The following is a 12,885-nucleotide window of genomic DNA, read 5'->3' as shown; positions in this document are numbered from 1 at the left end:
AACACGGACCAACACGTCAGTACACGGACCAACACGTCAGCAACACGTCAGCAACACGGACCAACACGTCAGCTTTATTGACCAGCACGACAAATGAAAATCTGCTCATAAAAATGAGCTGATTTTTGTTTTATTTATTTCATTTATTTTCTCATCCTTGTCGCAACATCGTAATTGTTTTCTGAGTGAATTTATATTAAAAAAAAGGATATAAAAACTCAAAACCTCCTTAACCAGTAAAAACGCTGTTTTATTTTTTAAACAACACAGTTTTTAGAGTAGCTGTTAAGTTCTTGAAATCTTAAACAAGAAATTCAATTTTGAATATTTAATCTTAAATAAATTAAGCATATGTAGAAAATTGATGGGGAAAAAACACGGACTGCTAAATTATACTCCAGGCAGCTACACGGACCTCCACGGCAGCTACACGGACCTCCACGGCAACTACACGAACCTACACGTCAGCAACACGGACCAACACGTCAGCTACACGGACCAACACGTCAGCTACACGGACCATCCCGGATTACTTGTCTACCCGGCAGTCCACGGATGACGCCGGATGTTTTTGACAGTCAAAACTGCCGTGTTGGCCTCCCGGACGTTCAAGGACCAACATGGTCCACCACGGACCTCCAAGGATGCCCAAGGCGCCAACACCGATCTCTACCCGGACCACCCCGGATCAGATCCGGGATGGTCCGGGGTAGTCCGGGGTCCATATGTGACTGGGGCTTTAGTTTTATTGGCAGAACGGGCACTTTTAACAAACCATGAGCTTATAGTACGGTTTGAAATTAGATGAGGAATTATTTGGCGTTACCGGGGACGTCCCCGGTTGATGCAACGACATTAATGTAAGAAAAGGTCCCCAGAAGTAGGGTCATTACAGCTCACACAAACACACACACACACGCACCCCTCTAACATATTTATTTGTTAAAACGATGTGTTGATAATGTCAGAGAAGTTACAAGATATTAAACAACAAATGAAGCTATGAGAAGAGCAGACTTGAATGAAATATTATATTGACCACCACGATACTCAATTTACAATAGCATACCATATATACAGGGAGTCAATGAGACTGTGTTGTGTAGGTGACAGAAGTGAAACATAACTTTCAGACGGAGACTGTGTCTTCGTATTGACATTGTAAGTTACATCTAAGAAAACTGACATGTACAAGAACAAACATTTTTTTTTAATATTCTGGCTGCACCTTTTTTCATGAATTAAGCATAGACAAATCATTTTTCTGTTCATTGTTGCATCATTTTTCTGTTCATTGTTGCATCATTGTTAGCAAATACACTATTATCTATATTAATTAGCGTATTTCAATTTCTATGCCATGTACATAATTATGATGATAATAAATAGATGACGACAAATTAACCTGTGACATAATCAATATACTTCTGTGCAAACTGACAACCTTAAAAGTATAAAAGTTACAAATATTGAAAGTGCCATGAAAATTACATAACCTTCTCATAACAAATTTGAATAACGTATACATAACTGTAAATGTAAGACTTCTATGATAGAAATCAACTTTACAACTTGTATGACTCTGGCTTTAAGGCTAACTGTAGATATGTAGCAAATTTATTATTGAGCGTGATATTCAAAAAAGTCATTATGTATAGAAAAGATCAAATTTGAATATTTGACTCAGGGAATAATTTCATTACGATATTCATGCAATTTTTATTCATTCATTAATGGTACATTTTAATGACATGTAGGAGACATAGATTATTTCACAAAACAATTTGCACACACAATTTTCAACGGAAGGCGTGACGTTCTCATGCAAAAATACCTCGACGTGATTTAGCATCATTCACATATAATCTTTTTACAATAAAAAAAGTCTTAAGATTACTGAATATTATACAAAATAAAACATGCCTGGTTATTAGGCGTGAAATATTTAGGTAAAAGTCCTTACGACATTGCACAAAATTTACGCAGCATTTAGCAATTACACACTCAACATACATTACATCTTCATTTCTTACACAATTGTTTGCATGAGTGTTCTTAGGAGTGTGTGTGTTAACCACACGACTATATGCCAAAAGACACGTAAATACATTTATGGCAAATTGTTGTTTTATATAATTCAGAGGCGGATCCAGGATTTTCAAGGGGGGGGGGGCACATTTTCCCGAGGAAAACTTTGACAAGCAAAAAAAAAAGTCTTCACGTTCAAGGGGGGGGGCACACCACACACTTGTGTTTAAACGGCATTTTTACATTCGAAACTTAGTTTAATTGTGCCTCTCAAAGGGGGGGGGGGGAGGGCACGGGCCGGCCGTGCCCCCCCCCCCCTGGATCCGCCAGTGATGTAACTGTCTAATCTGATAATTATCATGGCTGAATGTTTTTCCTAGTCGATTTTTTTTTGCAATTAATTATCTTCTATTAAGGTATATGACATAGGTCAGGTTAACTATATATACTGTATATTCAAATCTCGTTATCGTATAGTTAAAGCGCCCCAAAATAAAATGATTAAAGGGGTGGGTGAACTGACTTACTTGAATCTGAAACGATTCAGAATCTGAAACGTCAAAAAGGTCAAACAAGTTTTCCATTTAAAAACTTAGATGAAGATCAATTTTTTTTTTCGTTAACAAACATTTTATTTGATTTTTCAAGGTTCGTTTTCGCCATAATTCTGTTTGCTTTGTTTTGAATTTGAGTCATTTTTTTTCACAATAGAAGCCGAAAGTTTACCTCTCACTTTTGTTTTGTCGCTTATTATGTATAATGGGCATGCGTATCTTTACGAACAGCATTGCTGGTGATTGGGTTGAGAATGACCGACATGCCGCGAAACTATACATCATATATGGCAGGCCTTTCACATCACTGTTTGATTCCGCAATTACGGGTCTCGTGTTACTGGTCTGCTGAAATGCATCAGCAAACTGAATAAACAATTCAGAGACTAAAATTAATATCCATTACCACAGTCTTTCCTTACATCAATATTCACACAGCACATTGTTGAGGGCAAATGGGGACTTTAAGTTTCACGTACGTTCCACGACGGAATCAAGAACATAGAAAATGCATTATCAAATGCCCTTAATGACAATGAACCACCAGAAATTTGCAAATATTCGTCAGCTCCGAAACTTAGGACGAAGCTGTTGTTCCAGTACACCATTTTCGACTAAGACCTCCCAGCTGTTCTTTGTCAATTGGCAGGTATATACATTTACTGCGTTCTTGGATCCGTTCTGGGCCGCGGTGTGAAACTCTCTTTTAGTGACATGAATGGACTTCCATAGGAGCTCGATCGACCTCGATTTTTGTTAAGCAGGGCCCGTGTTCACAAAACCTGAATAAGTCCAGTGATCACCTTCTTACGTAGGGCAAAGTACGAAGCTAGGAGATTACTCGACTTCTTAAAGCTTCATGAATATGGGCCCTGGGATGGGCCTGCGACCATCACAGTGGCAGGAGCGGGGGTGTCGTGAACTCAATTTCTAAGAATGCTGGAGCTTTCGACATACGACGAAGAAGAGTCTGTTTCGTTGATGGTGGTCAACGTGGTGCTCCATGACGTCGTCGAGGTGGCTGACGAACACGGCACACATTCACATTGTTCCACGATTTCGACACGTTTGTAACGAGCAGTGTCTTCAGCATTATTGCACGGCAGTTGGATCTACATGGAAAACAAATGGCATGATATTAATCATAAATTTCAAAATAACAATTGGTCATCGTTCTATTAGGTTCACTGTAAAAACTGTGGGGTTAAAACTGACACCAATTGGTGTCATAGAGGAACACACCCTGAGTTGTTAAAATTACACCCTAGAGATTTTGTAATTTATTGTAACAACAAAAGGTGTTGTAATAACACCTATAGGTGTTATTACAACACTGTCAATTTAACACCGGTGTAAAATAATCGGTGTGGTCCTCTATGTACACCGGCTAACACCACAGTTTTTGCTGTGTTTAATTCAGAACAAAAGGGGATGACAACACCTAACGTTACTCGACATACTGTGCGATTTTTACTGAGCACTTAGTGTTTTGTTCACCAATTTAATTGTAATCACTACATACCAAATCTCCATGTCACATATCAATTTATTTTGGTTGTTCCCCTAAATAAATTTGACTGAATAATCTTGTTCTCATTATAACAGATTTTCAACAAAAGAAAATCAGTTGCCGGAGAAAGGGCTGTAAGCTATCATGACAACTTCCGAGAATCCTTAGTTTTGAAAGGACAATTTAGCCATTGCAGACACCTTTCATGAAATCCCCCCCCCTTCCTCCCCGTGCGTGGATGAACCCCCCTCCCTCTTCCATTAGGGAGGGTGCAAACTACCTACCGTTGCCCATGTAGCCCTTGAAGGCTGACAGCAATCACACGATTTGAATTCTGATCGGATATCGTGAGGAAAAATCTTGGGAACACTGAAACTGTAACACTGCCCCGCACATATCTGAAAAACAGGAGGAAGATAAAGAACTGCTTATAGAGTTTCAAGTTTACTTTTATTGATTTTAAATCCAAACATAAAGGATTACAATCAAAATAAAAGATAAAAGATGAAATTTGAATAAACAGTAATAAGTTGCCATCTGGTTTAAAGTGGCCTGTAATCTTGGCGGAGGCTGCAACTCTTGACGTTGCCTTTACGAGAAGTTTTCGAAAGTTCCGTAGGGTCAAATATTCAGAGGTATACAGCTCATAGGCCGTACGAACACGTAAGAAACAACATGCACACGCAAGAGAAAAGAAAATATGGAAATTTGTGCGCGTTTAACCTTTTGGAGTACTGTTTCCGGTGGTGTCAAAAGAGTGCGTTGTTGCTATATCTATTTTTTTTATCGATGGTTATTACCTTATTTGGAATCGTTACTGCCGTGCACCCGGGGCTCTCAATCACCTGACTGATGGGGCGTGCCACACACCACGTGGTGTCGTGTGGAAATAGTACTGTCCTATCAATACGATGTGCGCCGTAATGTGCAGCCGACGAATCAGAGTCCGGAGACAGCGTCACGTGGTCTTCGCCATGTCTCTTTTGAATATCTGGCTGAAAGTCAGTGTTGTCTTGTGAGCTCGTCCTGTGATTGGACACACGGGATGAGGTGGCTTCAAGTGGAATGGCTGACGTCATCAAGGCACATGCCAAAAGGGAATTCAGCCAAAGAACTGCGAAAATCATCTTTGCGCATGCGTGTGCTTTATGGTTGGTGCGAATGTGTGTTTCCGCTTAAAAAGTATGTGTATGTAGTCTGGAAAAGAATCAAACAAAGAACAAGGCATTAAATGTATCTTATCATGTGGGGCAACATTCAAAAATAATTTCTTAAAAGAATTAAAGATTTCAAATGCCGGTACAACAAAAATATATCCATGACGCTGATTTATGCATTCACATGTATTTTATCGTATCGATCTTACACTTAATTATCACAGTCACTTAAAACTGTCACTATCTTCAAGGTTGATATATTCGTCAATAATGGTGACCTTCTTGCAATGGAAGTCAATAGGGGGTTCTGGTTCCGTGACGTATATGCGGTGCATTCAAGAACAGAGTAAATGTACTGCTAAATGCCCGTGATGACAAAGGACAACCAAGAAGTCTTTGTCGAAATTTCGTGAATCAAAACAGCAGTTTTGTCCTGGCCTATGGACAAACTATATACCTGCTGTTCCGTTTCGCCGATTTCGACAAAGTCCTCCCAGCTGTTAATCATTTTTGACGGGCATTTTCATTCCACATTACCGTATTCCCGAATACTCCGTACGTCACTTATCGTAAAACCCCTTAATAACACCAATTGATCTTCGGGGCCTGTTTCATAAAGGACTTGCAACTGTTGTAACTTTGCCATACTGCCAACCACCATGGTAGCAGGGCTCATCAGCCAATCATAATCAAGGTTTCCAGGGTAGTTACCATAATGGCAAAGTTACAACAGTTGCAAGTCCTTTATGAAACAGGCCCCTGGACTAGAACTCTGTCATAGTACAGTCGCAATAGAGCGCAATATATTCGTTGCAGACCATAAAAGACCGGACAAGAACCGGCAACGGCAATTCCGTCCACAACGTTCAAGACACAATCTTACCCGTGGTCGGAGGGCTTATGATCACACGATGGGAACGTGAATACCGACCTCAAATTCAGGACATTTTATACGAGTTAAAGTCAATATCGCTTTTGCGTTACGATCTCTTTTGTCAATTGTGCTACATGTATGTTGGTCGGGACTTAAAATCGCATTCATGGTCATTCGACATTGATCACTATATACCAAATCTCCATGTCACATATCAATTTATTTTAGTTGTTCCCCTGAATAAATATGACTGTATAATCTTGTTCTCATTATAACAGATTTTCAACAACAAAAAAATCAGTGGTTTGCCCAAGACTGTTACATCGGAAAACCTATAAATCCAGGTGGGTGTTTCATAAAGCTGTTCGTAAGATAAGAGCGACTTTAAGAACGACTGGTGATCCTTTCTTTTGGTAAATGCTTTATATCATTGACAATGGTTTAACGCGTAAGAAAGGTTCACCAGTCGTTCTTAAAGTCGCTCCTAACTTACGAACAGCTTTATGAAACACCCACCAGGATACATGCAGATCATTATCAGGGGTAGATGTGAACTTGGGGCTGGTAACACAAAGATTCGCGATGAATTGCAAATATGAAAGAAAAACTCTCATTGGTTCCTGTTCGCATGCAAATTTAATTATGATTGGTTATTTGCATTTAGCGATTGATTGCGAACTTTTATGTTCTGTGCCTTGTCAACTTTGTAAAAAGAATTTTAAAAATGAAATTAAAAATGAAAAGTTTCACTTCGAATTTAGACCTACTGAATATTGTTAAGCGGTATACGATTTCTTAACAAGAGCTGGGCCACCATGTTTTATGATGATATTAAGATAATTTGTATAAAAAAAAAACACCAGCCATTCAGTGCAGCAGAATAATAATAATAATAATTACACTTATATCGCGCCAAATCCACTCTGTAGAGTGCATTAAGGCGCTTTTTAGGAAATTATAAAAGAAATTAATAAGAATTGAAGAGAAATGTTTTGAGGTAATGTTTGAAAGTTTCAGAGGTCAAGCACTGTTTGATGTTTTCAGGGAGGCTATTCCATAACTTAGAGGATGAGTAAACAAATGATCTTTCACCCCAGGTTTTGAAAACCTAGGGGGTAACAAGAGAATTGGAAAAGGAGGAACGTAAGGATCTTGAAGGGGTATAACTTTTGATCAGTGAAATGAGGTACTGGGGAGAAGAGCCATGGACACAGTGGAAAGTTAACAACAAAATCTTGAACATAATACGTTGTTTTACAGGGAGCCAATGTCAGGATCTTAAAATAGGAGTAATGTGAGTGCGCCTGGTGGATAGAGAAACGATGCGAGCGGCAGCATTTTGAAGTTTCTGAACTTTGACGAACTGATTCTGGGGTAGATTAAACAAAAGGGAGTTTCCAAAATCGAAAATGTTTTAAATCTAGGGGTCCGTAACACAAAGGTTATCGATCAATTGCTAATTTCAAAGATCAATTCTGATTGGTTTTTAGTCCTTCTACTGAGAAATAGGCACATGATACGATGATCCTAATACGCCAATTCATTAGCGATTGATCGTTAAAATTTGTGTAACGGGGCCCGGAATTTTATGAAAGTGGCCAAAACGTGCGTGGACATAATTGTGACGTCATCATCATGTAACATTCCATGAATGAACAAGTTTCGCGGCATTGCACGTATAGAAAAAAATGTCTGAAATCCACGGACAATAGAGCAATAACCGTAACAATCCTTGAAATCATGGGTGTCGATCGGTATTCTTGGTTGGGGGGGATGATTGACACAAAAGTTATTGTGGATGGGGATCTTTCAACATTACCCCCACTAAAATCACAAGTTAGGACATTTGGGAGTAATTGATATGCTTCCTTCATTGTTGTGGTGTACTGTACTTATCTATTTTTTTTTGAAAATTCAATTACAAGTAAGCCTATTCTAAACTCATACGAAAGAAAAATGACAAAAATTGCCTGGACCATGTACATAGTGATCTGTTTATTGAGAATGATGTATACACAGGGGCGTCGATCCATTTTTCAGATTGGGGGGCAAAATCATGAATCAACGTTCCAAAGGCGCTCGATCATACAAAACGAACAAACTCACCCACACACCCCTACACCCCCACACACATAGGACTATTTATATATATATATATATGACTCATGAGAAAGACACACATATCTCACCCTCACCAACAATGCGAGCGCGAAGCGCGAGCTGAAATTTTTTAGTATGACATGAAAACAGGAAAAATGTACCTGTTTAGGTTTGTTTGTAGTAACTCATGAGGAGCATAGATACATGTATCTCACTAGAGAGCGAGCTAAAATGTCTTTATATTCTGACGTGAAAGCTTGATATTTTAAGCATTTTTGGTACCAATGATTAAGATGGTTATCTAGAAGAGCAATAGATGCGAGCGCAAAGCGCCAGCTGAAAATTTTGATATTTAGATCTGGAAAAAAGACAGTTTAATGGACGCTTTTAATAAAGAACAAGATATATATCCAACAAAAATTATTGCAAATCGAAGCAGGAGTTCTTTTGAGGTATAGAACTGAAAACGGGACATTCTATTCACCTATTTAATCAAGAAAAGTATGGGATTTTGGTACAGAAATGATGCGAGCGCGAAGCGCGAGCTGAAAATTGTTATATTCCAATCTGAAAAGCAGACATTTTGAGCACGATTTTAAATCTAAATCGAGTGGTATCTCAATCTCGCTTGCTGGTTTCAGTGTAGCATTACAATCTTATTTTATTTTTTAGTTGCACATGCGGAATTATTGGGAGGGGGGCAAAACGATATGTTCCCCCCAAATATTTTCAATGGTGGGGCGATCGCCCCCCCCCCCGGATCGACGCCTCTGTGTATACAACTTCTCTCTTAAATCTAACCCGACTGGCAATATCTTGATAACATGCAGATTCGGACCAATTTAGACTAGCACAAATTACAAACTGTGTGGCTTCTCGTGCGCCATCGGGCTACCGTCTATTACTGTAATAGCTATATGGTCATTCCTTAGACGATTTATATTGCCACCCTTTTACTCCCGTTTATTTGTCCACCCTTTTGAATTAATTGATTTATTAAAATTAATTTATTCACCACAGGTGGGATGGAACACCCTATTATGGAACACCCTTTTATGTCATGTGTTAAAAAATAAAATATACATAAAAACTTCATTCTTTTTCATCTTAAACCTCTACCCATCTGTTTAATAGTCCTGAAAAAGAATGTTTTTATTTAATAACAATATACACAAATTGCGAGGGAAGCAAACTGATTGATGGCATACTATAATCATCACTATAATCATCATGATCAAACTTTTCATTTTTTCATCATCATTATTATAATTTTTCTACCCTAAATTATTGGGGGGGATGATAATACAGGCCATCCCCCCCACTTGAAATATTGGGGGGGGGGATATATCCCCCCCATCCCCCCCGTGATCGACACCCATGCTTGAAATGATCTGTTAATCGGATTTAAAACATATACCAACAATGTTACACCGCATATTATAGATAAGACCTCTATAATTTGTTAAGAATGGTAATCTGAGACAGGTTGGTGTTGGTTAATCATGATAAAATAATTTTCATGTGATTGTTGAAAAAGAAAAGAGGACGCGATGCATGAGATCATCTTTGGATTCCACACTCAACATTTTCTGAACGTAAATAGGTTAATTTCGGAACAGCTCAAAAATGGGATAGGCCTACTCCATTTTACATGGTATATCTATCGCCAGGTTTAGGCATAATGGAGGTGCCGTGGCCGAGTGGTCTAAGGCGCCTGGCTATACATGGAAAGTCCGGGGTTCGATCCCCGGCCGCGGCACCTATGCCAGTGAGCAAGGCATTTAATCTAGAATGCTCTTTTATCCGGTTTTCAAATAAATGGAAATGTTATATGCATTATTGGTAACTAGGTGTGCACTTGTTTAAAAAAAATAAAAATAATAATAATAATAATATTGTTGTTTGCAAGAGAAATATACAATCATGGCTCCGTTAAAAAAAAATTGTTATGTACAATTTATCTAACAAGTTTACTCTCAGCCTATCAGATTGAAGGGTTTGAGTGGCTTTTAACTGTTATTGCAATTCTGTTATTATAACAAGTTCTAGGAAACCGGTCCAATGCTTAAAAAGTGGCTAACTTTGCTGAGAAACTTCCTGATAAGGTACAACAAAAATATGTGTTTCTTAAGACGAATGAAATCGTACATTGATTATTATGCAGTTCATAACGTAGACCAAGGTCCAACTATGTGCTACAAGCTATGGGAAGCCAAAAATGTCAACATTCTATCTACATCATAATTCATATTTCTTATGTTAACTTAACTCTTTCTAAAAGTTACATATTATCCCTGACAATGATGAATTATTCCAATGTCAAATTGGCTGATTAATTAAACCTTCATACTACTGTGAAAGATTAGTGTGACAATTGGCTATCCATAATTGAACCGCAACTTTAGAACAGAGATTGAATAAATCCGGGTTCAGAATACCGACCTCAATTTGTTTTTCAAATACAACGCAGCAATGATTCAGAATTTTATCGCTAAGAAGGTAATTTTCTTTAGATTACACACTAATAAATTCTAGTTATACTGGTCATGAAATAAATACGTTCTCTTGATCCGGTCACCAACCTACGATGACCCATTTTATCAATAAATCAACATACTTGTGGTGTTTTACGAAAGACGAGGTCGTCGAGTTCCTTTCTGAAGATAACTCATCAAGGAGTAAGGTCAAAGAAGGTTTAAGCAAAATTGGACACGCAATATGAAAGTTATGAGCGTTCGAAATTTCGAATGTCGAGATCACTAATACTGCGTAGATCATCACATTGGCAATGCGACCAAGATCTGCACTCTAAAACATATTGGGTAAAAATGTTCCACGAGGGTAGTTAAATGTTTAACCAACATTGGGCATTTCTTTAGGGCTTTTTCATTCATCCAGTGTGATGAAAATTTTGTCCATTTTAAAGTAATTGCTGCCTATTTTTTAACCTTACTGGACGATATATTTTCCGCATTGGGTAAAATACTGCCCAAAATTGGTTGGACACATAATTACCCGCGTACTGGTTAAAAATGTTACCCAATATTTTTACAGTGAAAAAATGTGATGTCATCTGATCTGAATACTGCATACAAATCAGCGATGATGTCTACAGATGTACAAGTCTCCGCTTTGGACACTGATAATATGCCCAAATAATCTCTCTGCTCATTGTAATGAACTGACAAACTGTTGTGAAACCTCTGCTACATCATTCCTGATGACGACCAGAACACGCTGGTCGAAACGTCGTAAACACTTCTTTTCAGAGCTAACATACAATCAAGAAAGAATAACAAACAGTCCTTATCAGGACTACATACATGGTGTTTACCGTAAACAAAAAACCTCCAATATTCTCTCCACCATGGAAACCTTCAAAGATCATCTGTTACATACTATCACCAAGAGAGACACAAGATCTTGCGACAGACATAATAAATGAGATTAATATGTGAATTACATTCTAGAGTAATAGGGGGGGTCACAGGGGAGTTGTACGTGTTTGATATCACAGATCTAGGTTGCATTGTACAGTGTAAATGGGATAATTTACATAGCATTAGGGATTTAGATATTAAAATGTCCATAACTTCCCTATTATTCATCTAATCTTCCCCCAAACTTTCATTTACCTCTTTCTTTAATTTCTTCTATAACATGCATTCAACTCTTTTCGAGAATTTCAATCTTCTTTAAATCTCCAAAGAGCTCTATATAACGAGATTTCAGAGGTTAACTATTTCACCCATACACAAAATAGGGTATAATAATGCATTACGTTCATCTGTGGTTTTTAAAAGCTTTTAATCCCTTTTTTCTAATAAAATGCTTTTCCGTTGAGTCATACTGGAGCAGATTGTATGTTAGTTTGAATTTACTTCCATATAAAAAGAATGAAATATATACAGGATCAAATTAATCAAATCGTCATGTAAAATATGGAGGATGGCGCATTTCAAACCACTGTTCTTCTATAATGACGACAATGGCGTCATATAATGATGATGATGATAATAACGCAGTTCTTGTATATCGCATATCACATTATGTACTAACGACTCTATGCGCTTCCAAAATACTTTTATATTATTACCCTGGCTTTAGCCCCGCAGCCTTTTACAGCGCGGTGGCATTTCAAGGAATAAATTCCTGCCAGGTGCCCATTCATCTCACCTGGGTTGAGTGCAGCACATTGTGGATGAATTTCTTGCTGAATGAACCGACGACCCTCTGTTTCAAAGTCAGAAGACTAATCCACTGGGCCACAACGCTCCACAAAATCCATTTCGCAGACACTTCCTACTATACAGAGCAATTCCTTTGAAAATGCGAGTCAAATCGCCATGGACGGAGAAGAGGTCATTGTCGAAAATTGTTGGTGGACCGGGACAGCTCATCGTCTTAAAGGGATGGTCCGGGCTGAAAGTATTTATATCTCAATAAATAGAGTAGAATTCACTGAGCAAAATGCCGAAAATTTCATCAAAATCGTATAACAAATAACAAAGTTATTGAATTTTAAAGTTTAGCAATATTTTGTGAAAACAGTCGTCATGAATATTCATTAGGTGGGCTGATGATGTCACATCCCCACTTGTTCTTTTGTATTTTATTATATGAAATTAGGTTTATTCAAAAATTTACCTCCAAGAACTAGAA

The 12,885-nt window shown here is 38.0% G+C and overlaps 1 protein-coding gene across 1 annotated transcript in view; it reads right to left on the bottom strand.

Moving 5' to 3' along the window:
• Nucleotides 1–1,018: 1,018 nt before the first annotated feature.
• Nucleotides 1,019–12,885, bottom strand: part of LOC129276117 (neuroblastoma suppressor of tumorigenicity 1-like) — a 23,484-nt gene continuing 11,617 nt past the window's right edge. Inside the window, exons 2-4 of the mRNA XM_054912551.2 lie at nt 4,893–5,289; nt 4,377–4,490; nt 1,019–3,694 (exon numbers count right to left, since the gene is read on the bottom strand). Coding sequence (XP_054768526.2) covers nt 3,506–3,694; nt 4,377–4,490; nt 4,893–5,219 — 630 coding nt within the window. The 5' untranslated portion in view covers nt 5,220–5,289 and the 3' untranslated portion in view covers nt 1,019–3,505. The remainder of the gene's footprint in view (nt 3,695–4,376; nt 4,491–4,892; nt 5,290–12,885) is intronic.

Source organism: Lytechinus pictus, chromosome 14 (assembly GCF_037042905.1).
Source record: "Lytechinus pictus isolate F3 Inbred chromosome 14, Lp3.0, whole genome shotgun sequence".
NCBI lineage: Eukaryota > Metazoa > Echinodermata > Echinoidea > Temnopleuroida > Toxopneustidae > Lytechinus > Lytechinus pictus.
This window is presented reverse-complemented; position numbering and strand designations above follow the sequence as displayed.